This window comes from Capra hircus, chromosome 13, assembly GCF_001704415.2.
Source record: "Capra hircus breed San Clemente chromosome 13, ASM170441v1, whole genome shotgun sequence".
Taxonomy (NCBI): domain Eukaryota; kingdom Metazoa; phylum Chordata; class Mammalia; order Artiodactyla; family Bovidae; genus Capra; species Capra hircus.
In genome coordinates this window covers 9,554,736-9,568,196 of record NC_030820.1, presented here as the reverse complement: position 1 = coordinate 9,568,196, position 13,461 = coordinate 9,554,736, and the positions used below count along the sequence as shown (strand labels likewise).

The following is a 13,461-nucleotide window of genomic DNA, read 5'->3' as shown; positions in this document are numbered from 1 at the left end:
AGAGCAATATTTGGTGTATTGCTAGATTTGCTCTGCTACTGAGGCAAACCCTTTCTGAGCCCCCCATGCACTCTTAGGTTTTCCAGTCTGGCTAGTGGGAACAGGCACCCTTCTCACCCCTGTGGAAGCCCCGGATATCAGGACCTCAAATCCTTTCATGTGGCTAACCCAGTCTCTCGCACACGTGCAGATCAATACTCCGCTGAAGACGCGAAGGATTACCTCTGTAGGTCTCTGCGCTTCCTGGTGGCACTAGTGGTAAGGAACCTGCCTGCCAACGCAGGAGACAGAAGAGATGCCGGTTCAGGAAGATCCCTTGCAGGAAGGCATAGACGGAGGAGCCTGGCGGACTACAGTCCCCGGGGTCACACAGGGTCAGACATGACTGAAGCGACTTAGCACGCATACACTCTCAGGTCTCTAGAGTGTTCCCTGTGCAGAGCTCTCCCTTCTTCAGGACTCCACCTGGGAAGTGCTAGATGCTTGGCTTTCCATCACTCAGCTCTTTCCTCAACTCAGGAAATCTGCTGGACTGTGCACTGTGGCCCATAAAGTCTCTCCAGTCAGTGGGGACAACCGCAGGGCTTACCTCATTTTTAACTCTCAGGTATCACTGAGATTTACCAAATTTTAATATGAATTGGTGTTCCTATTTTCCATGACAATGGAAAATTATTAGCATACTTTAATTTATCTCATCCTAATAAATGCCATTATTGCAATGCATTTTGACTCTAAGTCTATCTTAACTTCCACGATACACTATTCTTATTATAATCATCATTGATTTGTATCATCACTGTTCGTTTAGACTCATCCAGTAACTACCATTTGCCTTGCTTATAATTCCGTCTGTCATCTTATAATTCCTTTTGTCATCAATATCCTCCTACCTGAAGAACACCGGAATTTTCTGGTGATGCACATTTCCTTGCTTGCTCAGAAATGTTAATTAACCTTTATTCTTTTTTTTTTTTTTAATAGTTATTTGGCTGTGCCAGGTCTTAGTTGCTGGCATGTGAGGTCTTTAGTTGTGGTGTGTGTGATCTAGTTCCCTGGCCAGCGATCCAACCCAGGCTCCCTGCAATGGGAGCGTGGAGTTTTAACCATAGGACCACTGGGAAGTCCAACCTTTATCCTTGAAACATACATTTTTCTCTGGGCTTAGAGTTCTTAGGTGGCAGTTACTCTTTTGTATTGTCTTTTTATTTCCATCGTGTCTTCTGAAAAGTCAGCTATCGGTCCGATTGTTTGATGACTGCTTTTGGATGTTCTGTTTATCACTGGCTTTCAGCAATTTTACTATGATGGTTTTGGAATTATTCTGCTTGGACTTCAAAGGACTTTTGGAACCTGTGACTTGATATCCCTTCTCGTTGTAGGAAATTTCTCACCAAAATTTCTTCAGATATTTTCTCTGTCCAATTCCCTCTCTCCTTTCTGCCCAGGATTCCAATTATATGCACAATAGACTGTCGTTTTATCCTGCACATCTTTCCGCTTTCTTTAGTTTGCCATTCTTTCTCTCCTGTCTTTTAGTTCAGATATATTGTTCTGGCCTAACTTCTAGTTCACAAATTCTGGAATACTGGAGTGGGTTGCCATTTCCTTCTCCAAGGGATCTTCCTGACCCAGGAATCGAACCCGGGGCTCATGCACTGCAGGCAGTTTCTTTATGAACTGAGCTACGAGGGAAGCCCTCATTTGCATCTAATAAGTCATAAACCTGTTCACTGAATTCTTCATTGTAGAGTGGCATCTTTTACTTCTAGACTTTTTCTTTCTCTCTTTTAAATTTTCAGTTCTCAGCTAAAATTTTCAATCTTGTCTTGTCAGTGGAGGAACTGGTTTGCGTGGTCTTTGTGTTTTATACTTTGGGTTTAGAACACTAATATTTTCAGCCCAAGTGGGTTCCCTACCTTGACTGTTTGTTTTACATATTACCTTGTTTCTTTATTTTTTTTTTTTCTGGCTATTTTCTGGCATTTACAATGCTCTTTCTTTCTTTCATCTAGTAAATAATTTACATTTGCTTTTCTCAGGTACCTAGAGGGACTGGTAATCTGGGTTGATCTCAGTTTAATTTGGGGATTGAGATGATTTAAAGCTAAGCAGCAATCTCTCTCAGAAGGCTGATCTACATCTGTTTCATCTTTCCTGCAGAGATATACATCTTTGGGGTTTCAACCCAAAATATCACATTACCAGGGTCCTTTTGAGCAGTGGGACTTAAGATGCCTTTTGCAGAATCAGCAAATTCCCTAAGGTAAAAATAGTTTCAAATTCTATCTCTCTATATTCATATATATATGAATTTATATATATATATATAAAAAGATATATGTGTGTGTGTAGTCCAGGTTGTCCAATCAGAGTAATGGTCTATATTATTTAGTCTCTCATTGCTGAAAGAAAAACTGTCTCCTTCTTTTTCTTTCTCATTAAAAAAATATTATAATTTTCAAAGGTAAAAGCAATCATTTAAGTAAGCTCTTTTGATACTAATTTTGAAACAATTATTCCATCATTTTCATACATTTAAATGAGTCTCTTATCACATAGTCCTTTCCAACTGTGCCTTTCTCAGTCCTGAATGCTTCCTTTCTTTCTGTATTTATTGTTTTTGCACAGGCCTTTTGTTAGTTTCTTCAGAAAGGACACTTTGGGTGGCACGTTTTCTTAATCTTTCTGTTCCTATGAAAATATTACTCTTGACTTCATGCATGAATAATAACTTTACTAAATATAGATGCAGCATCCATTAGAGCTCTGGAAATGTTACTCCATTTTTATGTTTCCTTTTTTTTTTTTTTTGAGAATTTAGAGTTGTGAAAGAAGTTTAAGGCTAATTTGATTTTGGTGATTTTAGTTATAAACTGATTTTGAATTTCCAAGATGCTTTAAAAGCCTTCCTTTATTATTGATCTTCAGAAATTCCATGAGGATTTGTAGGTTTCTGTTCTCATATGAGTTTTCATTACCTTTGCCTATAAATATAACATGTACTCTTGTGCTTTGGGTGGAGGAACTGATTTGCATTAGGAAAATATTTTTTCTTTTTCTTTTTTTTTTTTTTAAAGATGGCTTCATTTCTGTTTGTTCTATTATCTTTTCTTGGTATTCCAAGGAGTTACAAATTTAATCTCTTGGATCTACCGTCTCCATGTTTCACATTTATTCTCACTGGTATCATATTCTCTTTTCAGCAGTTGCAAATCTAATGCCTATAGACCTCAATCAGGTAACAAAAATAAATGAAGCCAGCCTGGTACACAATTAGTGAGTGGACTGTGGAGAGCAAACACCCCTTCTAAATGTGGCAGCTACCAATCAGGAGGAGAAGGGGATGACAGAGGATGAGATGGTTGGATGGCATCACAGACTCAATGGACATGAGTTTGAAGAAGCTCTGGAAGTTGTTGATGGGCAGGGAAGCCTGGAGTGCTGCAGTCCATGGGGTTGCAAAGAGTTGAACATGACTGAGCAACTGAACTGACAGACTGACTGACTGAGCCATCAGCTGATATCTAACACTAATAAAATAAGTTGACACTTGAGCAACACAAGTTTGAACTGTGCAGGCCACATAGAGGTAACTTTGTTTTCAACCCGTATGTACTATATAGTACAACACAATCTGTGGTTGGTTGAATCACTGGATATGGAACTACAGATACAGACAGCTGACTCTAAAGTTGTTCACCAATTTTTGACTGTGTGGAGGGTAGGCATCCATAAATCTCAGAGTTGTTCAAGATTCCAGAGGAACTAAAACCTGGGTTTTATAAAATGTAGTATTCCCTAGCAGAAAACAAGCAAGTCCCACAACTTACCACTGGGATGCTCTTGGTCACACACAGAATGATCTGTTTCTTCACTGTCTTTTGTCATATTGTCATCCTCTGCAGAATCTGACATAACAAACAAACAAAACCTTTAGTCAGTGTTTTTAACCAGGAAATACAGCAGCTTCCAGAACTCAAAGAACAGATACATGTTTGGGGGGAAAATTTTGTTATTTAAAAAATGATATCATTAAAATGCTTAAATATCTTCATCAATAAATAAGCTTTTCTTAAAGTACTACATATGATGTCTTCACAAAGTTTACAAAGTAGAAATTGTAAGGATTCAGTTGGAACATCTTTTTTACAACAAAGAAGAAAATATAAGCAGGCTATATGCGTCAGTGACAGTCTTAGGAGAATTGTGCAGAACGATATGAAAGGAAGCAAAATAGAGAAGATTAAAGGAATATAATTTTAATGTCCTTAATGCTTCCATTATTGTCATTGTGCATATATGGGAGCCTTGAGTCCTTGAAAAGGCCAGATGTAGAGCTTTGAAATCCAGTGGTAATCAAAATCACCTTCTTCAGGAGCTATACCAGAACAATAGCAAAGGGGAAGCACAGACCTTCTGTTCGTGCAACTTCACCCTCTCCCTCGTGTAGCGGATTTAAACGTGGGAACAGTATAAGTTCACTTTTTTTCCCTAAAATCATATGATGTACTTTATAGGAAATAATGTGGCTAAAAGGATTCCAGTGACTTATGGACTTTTGCAAAGCTAGAAATGGTCCCCTGTTGGATGTTGGGACTTCTCTGGAGGCTCTTCAAAAATCACCGGGAAGAGCACATGAGTAGATCAGTAGAATGACAGAAAATAAAATTTTCATTCATTCCACAAATATTTATTAAGCGCCAGCTCTACATCAGACATGGTTCTTGATACTGGGGAGTCAACAGTGAACAAAACAACAAATCTCTGCCCTCAAAGAGGTTACAATCTAGTGTATATTTTTCTCATGGTTCGGTTCAGTTCAGTTCGATTGCTCAGTCATGTCTGACTCTTTATGACATCACGGGCTGCAGCACGCCAGGCCCCCCGTCTATCACCAACTCCCAGCATTTACTCAAACTCATGTCCATAATGGTGATGCCATCCAGCCATCTCATCCTCTGTCGTCCCCTTCTCCTCCTGCCTTTAATCTTTCCCAGCATCAGGGTCTTTTCAAATGAGTCAGCTCTTCGTATCAGGTGGCCAAAGTATTGGAGTTTCAGCTTCAGCATCAGTCCTTTCAGTGAACATCAGGACTGATTTTCTTCAGAATGGACTGGTTGGATCTCTTTGCAGTCCAAGGGACTCTCAAGAGTCTTCTCCAACACCACAGTTCAAAAGCATCAAGTCTTCGGTGCTCAGCTTTCTTTATAGTCCAATTTTCACATCCATGCATGACCACTGGAAAAACCATAGCTTTGACTAGACAGACCTTTGTTGACAAAGTAATGTCTCTGCTTTTTAATATGCTGTCTAGGTTGGTCATAATTTTTCTTCCAAGGAATAAGCATCTTTTTAATTCTTGGCTACAGTCACCATCTGCAGTGATTTTGAAGGTTAAATGCAATCCAAAGATACCAAAAAGCCATGAGCTAATCTTGTATGCGTGTGGCCATGGACAGAGCAGAGGATGGCAGGCCAGTGCATCTGTTACTGTCAAATGGTTTCTCTACTGAGTTCTTGCTCCTGAGTTGTGTTTTAACCCCTAACAGAGCTGAATCAGTTGGAATCTAAAATAAATCATTCTTGTTTCTCTTACCTACTTTTTTGTCCCCCCCACCTCCAAACGAGGAGACAGCTTCAAACAAACAATATGATTTGGAATATGATGAGAAAGTTTTTTCTCCAACTTGCCACTAGCAACATTTGATGGACAAGTGAGAAATCTGGGTAGTTAACATATGATTCAGATTTAATAACCAGTGAAGCAAGTATACACCCAAAGTGTATGGTTTTAATTAAATGCAAATAATTCCCCTGAGGCAAATGTTTAATTATCTGCACAGCTTCTTATTTCTTTCTGAGACTGACAATAAATTTCAAAGTCCAAATTTGGAAGCAAAACTTTAGCACAGACACATTTCCCAAACTGTTATCTCACTCAAGTCAAACTGTTTTAAACTAGCTCCCATTAAAATATGCCTTTTTAATTTTGAAACTAACACGTGAATTAAAAAATATCATTTGAATACTTTTTCAACATGAACACTGAAAATGAACAATTTAAAAAAGGTACTATATGGACCAGGCTAAATTTAATTTTGAAAGTGTTTTAGTTTTACTAGTTTACAGAAAATGGTATCATCTGATAGGTACTCTGGTAAACACTCGTTTCTTTCAAAATTATCCAAGATTCTGTATGCAGTTAAAATTTATTCATTTATACTTAAGAATAATTCACTAAACTTTATAATTTACATAAACATTATGTTTCATGAACCAAATATGACCTAAGAAATGGTCTTTTGAAAAGTGATTTACAGTCAGTTTATAAGTTAACTGTACTATGAGTCACATTCAATGGGTGAAAGTATTTAAAAAATTACTTACTAGACTATGCCGATTTTGTCGCCAAAATCTGTCTTTGGCAAGTTAAATGACCCTTAAATTTCAATTTCCTTGAGGAGTTGCTACAACATTGCTAAGGCACTTTCTGATCTTATGTGCTCTAATGTATACAATGTATTTCACTGAATCCAAGACAGCATCAATTGTTATTTGCTCTATTATTTTGTGTAGAATTTAAAAAATGAGACCAAATGAACTATAACACACTCTAAATTTTAAAGATATGCCCTGATTTTAGAAATAAAATATATAAAGAACTATGCATCCTAGAAATACAATATTTGAATATATTCTGTGTGAAATACATGTTTTTATGTGATGACAGATTTCACATCACATGACCCATCACCAAAGCCACAAGTTCGTCTTGTCTTGTTTGTGAGTCTTTTTTTCCAGAGACGCTTTCATGTATGCGCGTCTGTTTCATTTACAGTAATAAAGGAAGATAGAAAGTATAAGTTCATACAGCATGCACAAAAAACCAGGTGGCTATGGAAGATTGTTCCCACCACAGCTTTTCTATTCAAAGAGCTATGTGAATTTCCAGTCTCATGAATTCCGCAAGACTAAATTTGACCCTGAATGTTTTAAACCATGGCTCCTATTACATTACATATAGTCAAAGGTTTGAAATGACAATGGAGCTTTTCTGCTCTGGAGGTGATGAAAGCTGCACTCTATGTGCATATAAAGTCATTATTCATAATCAAAAAGGGAAAATAAATCCAGTATACCATCATTAAAAGAGGTTATTTCTCCTTTGTAAGTTCCATAAACTACCATGAAAACTGTAGTTGTATATACTAAATTCTTTCTGTTGTTGTTGTTTTGTTATTTATTATACTAAGTTCTTGAATCACTTTGGATTCACATATTATTTAATTCTAAAAATTATCATTTGATAGTGTTCAAAAAATGTAGAAGAGTTATCACCTAATTCCGAGATTCAGTCAATGTTACTTTAATAAAGAATTTGAATTAAATTTTATATGTAGATCGTGACTTGCAAAACCCTTAAGGTCAATGTCCTATTAGACAGTTTTTTCAAATGCAAATATTAAATTGAATAGCTTTGGCTTCAAAGTTCTAAAGACAAAAATTCTAAACAGTAGGTCATTTTTAAAGCAGTCAATCAAAAATGCCTACACAGGCTAGTACACGTATAGATTTAAGCTGTGATGATAAATGATGATACTATTGAATTTTTTAATCAACATATCTAGACTATAAATCAAAATAAATATTCTTTCTTTTGAAAATGTCCCCTTAGAACAAAAGCTGTTAACCCTACAGCATCACTAAATATACTCTAGGGGACCACAAACCTTTTTGAAATGATATGTAAATGTGTGCTTATATTCATATGTTCATTTTTTCTGGGAGGAGAGAGCTTCTGTCATATTCTTATGGGGATATGTGACCCCAACAAGGTTAAAAACAACTATAGAAATGTATAATGCCAGTGACACTGCCATTTTACGAAAGATTTTTAGTACTATAATTGAGGAGCTATAGAATTTGATGTCCATGCATAAATTCATCAGTGATGGCAATTCTTGAATTCTTAAGGAAGATTTGATTTGAGCAAATAGCTCAAAACAATATGGAGATATATTTAATAAATGAGGAGGATAGTCCAGCTGTCAAAAAACACTTTGTGAATGGATGATTAACTGTCTTTGAGAACATTTCCAAGACAGGAGGTGAACTAAATCCATCTAGTAAGAGAGGCAGTCCCTGCCTACTATTGCGAGTAGAGGCAAGCGGTCATTTGGGTGCAAAAGTTCTACTGGGTCCAAACCAAATAAAAACCATGCATGAACACCTACACATAAAATATTCTTGCTCTGTAACATGCAAGCCTCCTCACGTGAGTACCCTGACTTGACATGAAAGTCACATAGAAACACAATCATCAGGATTTTTTTAAACCATTTATCATGAATTTATTATTATTATTATTTTTTTTTACTTTACAATATTGTATTGGTTTTGCTATACATCAACATGAATCCACCACAGGTGTACACGTGTTCCCCATCCTGAACCCCCTTTCCACCTCCCTCCCTGTACCATCCCTCTGCGTCATCCCAGTGCACCAGCCCCAAGCATCCGGTATCCTGCATCAAACCTGGACTGGCAATTCATTTCTTATATGATATTATACATGTTTCAGTGCTATTCTCCCAAATCATCCCACCCTCTCCCTCTCCCTCTCCCACAGAGCCCAGAGATAAATCCACTCACCTATGGACACCTTATCTTTGACAAAGGAGGCAAGAATATACAATGGAGAAAAGACAATCTCTTTAACAAGTGCTGCTGGGAAAACTGGTCAACCGTTTGTGAAAGACTGAAACTAGAACACTTCCTAACACCATACACAAAAATAAACTCAAAATGGATTAAAGATCTAAATGTAAGACCAGAAACTATAAAACTAGAGGAGAACATAGGCAAAACACTCTCTGACATAAATCACAGCAGGATCCTCTATGACACACCTCCCAGAATACAGGAAATAAAAGCAAAAATAAACAAACGGGACCTAATTAAAATTAAAAGCTTCTGCACAACAAAGGAAACTATAAGCAAGGTACAAAGACAGCCTTCTGAATGGGAGAAAATAATAGCAAATGAAGCAACTGACAAACAACTAATCTCAAAAATATACAAGCAACTCCTGCAGCTCAATTCCAGAAAAATAAATGACCCAATCAAAAAATGGGCCAAAGAACTAAATAGACATTTCTCCAAAGAAGACGTACAGATGGCTAACAAACACATGAAAAGATGCTCAACATCACTCATTATCAGAGAAATGCAAATCAAAACCACAATGAGGTACCACTTCACACCAGTCAGAATGGCTGCTGTCCAAAAGTCTAGAAGCAATAAATGCTGGAGAGGGTGTGGAGAAAAGGGAACCCTCTTACACTGCTGGTCGGAATGCAAACTACTACAGCCACTATGGAGAACAGTGTGGAGATTCCTTAAAAAACAAACTGGAAATAGAACTGCCTTATGACCCAGCAATCCCACTGCTGGGCATACATACTGAGGAAACCAGAATTGAAAGAGACACGTGTACCCCAGTGTTCATCGCAGCACTGTTTATAACAGCCAGGACATGGAAGCAACCTATATGTCCATCAGCAGATGAATGGATAAGAAAGCAGTGGTACATATACACAATGGAGAATTACTCAGCCATTAAAAGGAATACATTTGAATCAGTTCTAATGAGGTGGATGAAACTGGAGCCTATTATGCAGAGTGAAGTAAGTCAGAAAGAAAAACACCAATACAGTATACTAATGCATATATGTGGAATTTAGAAAGATGGTAACGATAACCCTGTATGCGAGAGAGCAAAAGAGACACAGATGTGTAGAACAGTCTTTTGAATCATCAGGATGTTCTTTGATTCTTGTAAACTGATTAAACCAAGGAAAACATTTATCCTGGCCTGTTCCTTTGAATAGCTGGTTTAATGTGTGAAGCAATTGGAATAAAGTAGTTTTTCTTCCAGATGAACAGTGTGATCATTCACAATAAACTAGTCTCAACAGCTGCTTAAGGTCTCCTTGAAGCTTTGCAGTGAGGAAACCTCCATACATACAGGAAAAATATATCCTGTAATATGTTTCCAGAGGATTCAAATGGCAAGGCTCTGAACTGTGTGTGGGACCTGCGATGCTGGATATACAGGCTGCACTGTATTTGCCTGAAAAGGAACCAGGTACACAGGACAGGATGTTGCTCTGAGCAGTGGCAGCTGAGCTATGGTTAGTCATTTGTCTCCATTATGTTCTCATTAACCCCCATTAAAAAGCGGAGAATCATTACCAGAGTTGCGGAATCTAGGTACTAAGAGTCTTTGAGACACAGAGGAGAGAAATACCATCGTGTCTATTAACTTGGTTTCTTTTTTTTTTTTTTGGCAACACCCTGTGGCATGCGGGAGCTTAGTTCCTCACCAGGGATGGAACCCGTCTCCTGCAGTGGAAATATGGAGTCTCAAACCACTGGACACCAGGGAAGTCCCTGACTGTTTCTGTTAGAAAACATATTCCATATTCCACACAGTACACCTGGGTAAACCAGCTTGCTCTGCACCTTGTTTTTGCAAATATAAGCAAATAAGAGAACTGATCATGAGTGGATGGGCACTAGTCTGGGGGTGCGATTCCAGATGTACAACTAGAAACTCCATTCACTTTATATAATCTCAGTTTCAGCATCTTAGGACCTGAGGGTGTCTAGGCAGATAATCCATCTTAAACATTTTATAACGCTAATCTGCTGAATTGTTCAAATTCTCTCTTCCTTCCAGACAACAACTCCGTAAACCTTTCTACTCTTCACTTGCTATCTGCCTACTTGAGGTTTTACACAGACTTTCCCTGTTTATAAAGCAAAGGTTAACCGTGGGGGAAGTGGTGCAGTGTGACATCAATGACACACTGGCTGTCTTTCATTCTGCAGCTCCATGAAGGAGCATCACAATGTGAATCAGAACAGCTGGACATGAAACCGGGTTGGACCATGATGGGAAAAGAAATGCTTAATTACCCTTTCCATCAAGTTAATTTTTCCCCTTCGGCAATGTAAACAAAGGCAAATCTGCTCTTGTTTGGTTGTCTGTGACCTGCTATCCTTGACCTCCATCCTCCAGTGCCTTTCTGTTCTTGCCTCCCTCTCCCTTGCTAAGCCTGGCACTGCAGGCTCTCTTTATTAAAGAAAAAAAAAAAACCAGAAAATTTTGACCAGGGCACAAGCATGAAAAGCAGCTATGGCTCCAAACGCAGACTGACTTGCAATTCTATTAAAATGTTCACTGAGGGACTCCCCTGGTGATCCAGTGGCTAAAAATCCAAGCAGCCAATGTGGGGTTTGACCCCTGATCTGGGAACTAGATCCCGTAGGCTGCAACCAAGTTCCCATACCACAACTAAAGACACCACAATGAGGATCAAGATTCCAAGTGCCACAGCTAAGACCTGGCACAGCCAGATAAATATTTTAAAAAGTAGTCCATCTATAAATCAGGGAAAAGAGAAGAATTTTGTTTCCACTTTGGTTTAATTTGATCTGATAATACCAGGTCTTTGAGACAGTGCTGCTGAGAGGACCATCGCCCGAGAAGAGAGGTGGAGGGGTATTTGGATCTTCACTCTGAGCAGGGTCACAGCCTAACGGTTGGACACTTGTTGATTATTTTATTCCACAGAGAAGCTGAGGCAATAGACAGACTCTATGTCCAGATTCACAGCTGCTTCAGCTTCTGGGCTCTGGCTGTTTCAAGGCAGGAACCTGGAGAGAGAGGCTGAGATGCCAAGACCTCACCTGCTGAGATCCAGGGGTTCCTATAGTCTCCATGGACCCAGTCATAACCTGCCCTGCCGGAGCACCACTTAAGCCTCCTTTCCAAATGATGGAACGGGACACGTCTGTAGACTAAGGTATGCACTGGAGCCCTTGTGAGAGTGACTCATTTTATGTGAGCTTTGAAGAGCGGGAGGACTTCTGAGCATCTCTTTGTTCCGCACATCCAGAAAGATCCACAGATCCACTCCAGTGAAAACGGGTGCTTCCTTTTTCCTGTTTTTGTTTCCCTTTGACTTTCCCAGGCTATTGAATACACTGTTTAACTTGGATGGCTGCAGAAGGGTTCATTACTTGGATCTGCCATAAGCTGCTTTACTACTGCCTCTACTATGAGATATCCAAATTGAATCACAGCTTCAGCCATTCTAAGCAATCCTATGTGTTTGTTGGATTGGGAGTCTCGAAGCTGGATTCACTCCACTCTTCTCTTACTTTTTCTCTGCCCAAGCCCATCTCTAAGATCTACAGAGAATTGATCTCTTGAGAGCTAGAGCAGTTGGAATACAGAACAAGAGAGGTCAGCTAAGCCTTACAGTAGCCAGCCTCCCCTATCCCCCATACCCACTGGACTCTCCCTGAGACTACAACAAATGGTTCCAAGAGATGAGCTGCTTCCCAAGACTCTGATGAAAAGCACTCTTGACCCAGAAGGGCCAGAAGTACCCAGGAGACAATGTCCAGCTTCCTGACTCCCAAAGGATCCAGGAGGTAAGACTTCACTTTCCCTGCCTCTTAGGCAAACAATTCTGAATATTCTCTATACGTATCTCTGAGGAATGGAGCCCCAGTTCCCCTCGGAAGTAACCTGCTCTTTACAGTACCTCTTATTGGATGTCTTCCTCACTTCCCCAAGCCTCACCTGTGGCTTCCTGGGACCACCTCACAAATAAACAATTTGTACCCACATCCCTGTCTCAGAATTTGCTTCTGCAGAACTCAAGCTAAGACAGCCAAGATAGTCAATAATCTGTCTTTCACTGCTTAATAGCAAAAATGGGAATGCTGCCTCTATTCTCCTGACTTACAGCTCTCTTATGCTACGCTGCCTTTTGTTAGGGAACATTAAGCCAGCGCCTGCCACCTAAAGAGGGAGAGTTGGGGAAACAGGCGTTTTGTATCATATAATCCTGAGCACTAGACCACAGGTGACTGGTGAAAGATGGATCCTGAGCAGTCACCTGTAGACTGGCCAACAGACTCTGAATTAAGGTGGCCTCTCATGAGACCTCCACCTACCAGGAGAGAATTCACATTTGATTATGATGAAAGGAATCCACCAGCTCCTTTGACTTGGAGTGTTTGGTGGTAAAATATACAGAGAAAGTTTCAAAGCAGAGAGTGGCTTAAAGGCAGAGATTTACTCAAGGAGAAAGGAGGAAACAGAAGCCATGGATGGGGCAGAAGAGAGAAGCGTCAAGAGTTACTTGGCAGCATCAGGAGAGTAGAAAGAGGAAAAGATGAAAAAGTCTCGGATGCTCCGAGTGGATGGCTGTTAGTTGAGTTTCTACAAGAACTGATGGAGGGGCTATTGCCTTTCAAATAACTCAGTTACTGAGGCTCAATGAAATGTCTTCCTCACTCTCTGACTTTTCAACCAATCAAGTTAAGAGTCTGACTCCCATGCTGGATCTTGCAAGTTCATTTTCTAATTTTGTTGTATAT

General features: G+C 39.3%; 1 protein-coding gene across 1 annotated transcript in view; it reads right to left on the bottom strand.

The window, feature by feature from the left end:
- The window catches only part of MACROD2 (MACRO domain containing 2), a 2,334,919-nt gene that overhangs the window by 118,567 nt on the left and 2,202,891 nt on the right, over positions 1 to 13,461 (bottom strand). Inside the window, exon 14 of the mRNA XM_018056932.1 lies at positions 3,834 to 3,911. Within this exon, the coding sequence (XP_017912421.1) occupies positions 3,834 to 3,911 (78 nt within the window). The remainder of the gene's footprint in view (positions 1 to 3,833; positions 3,912 to 13,461) is intronic.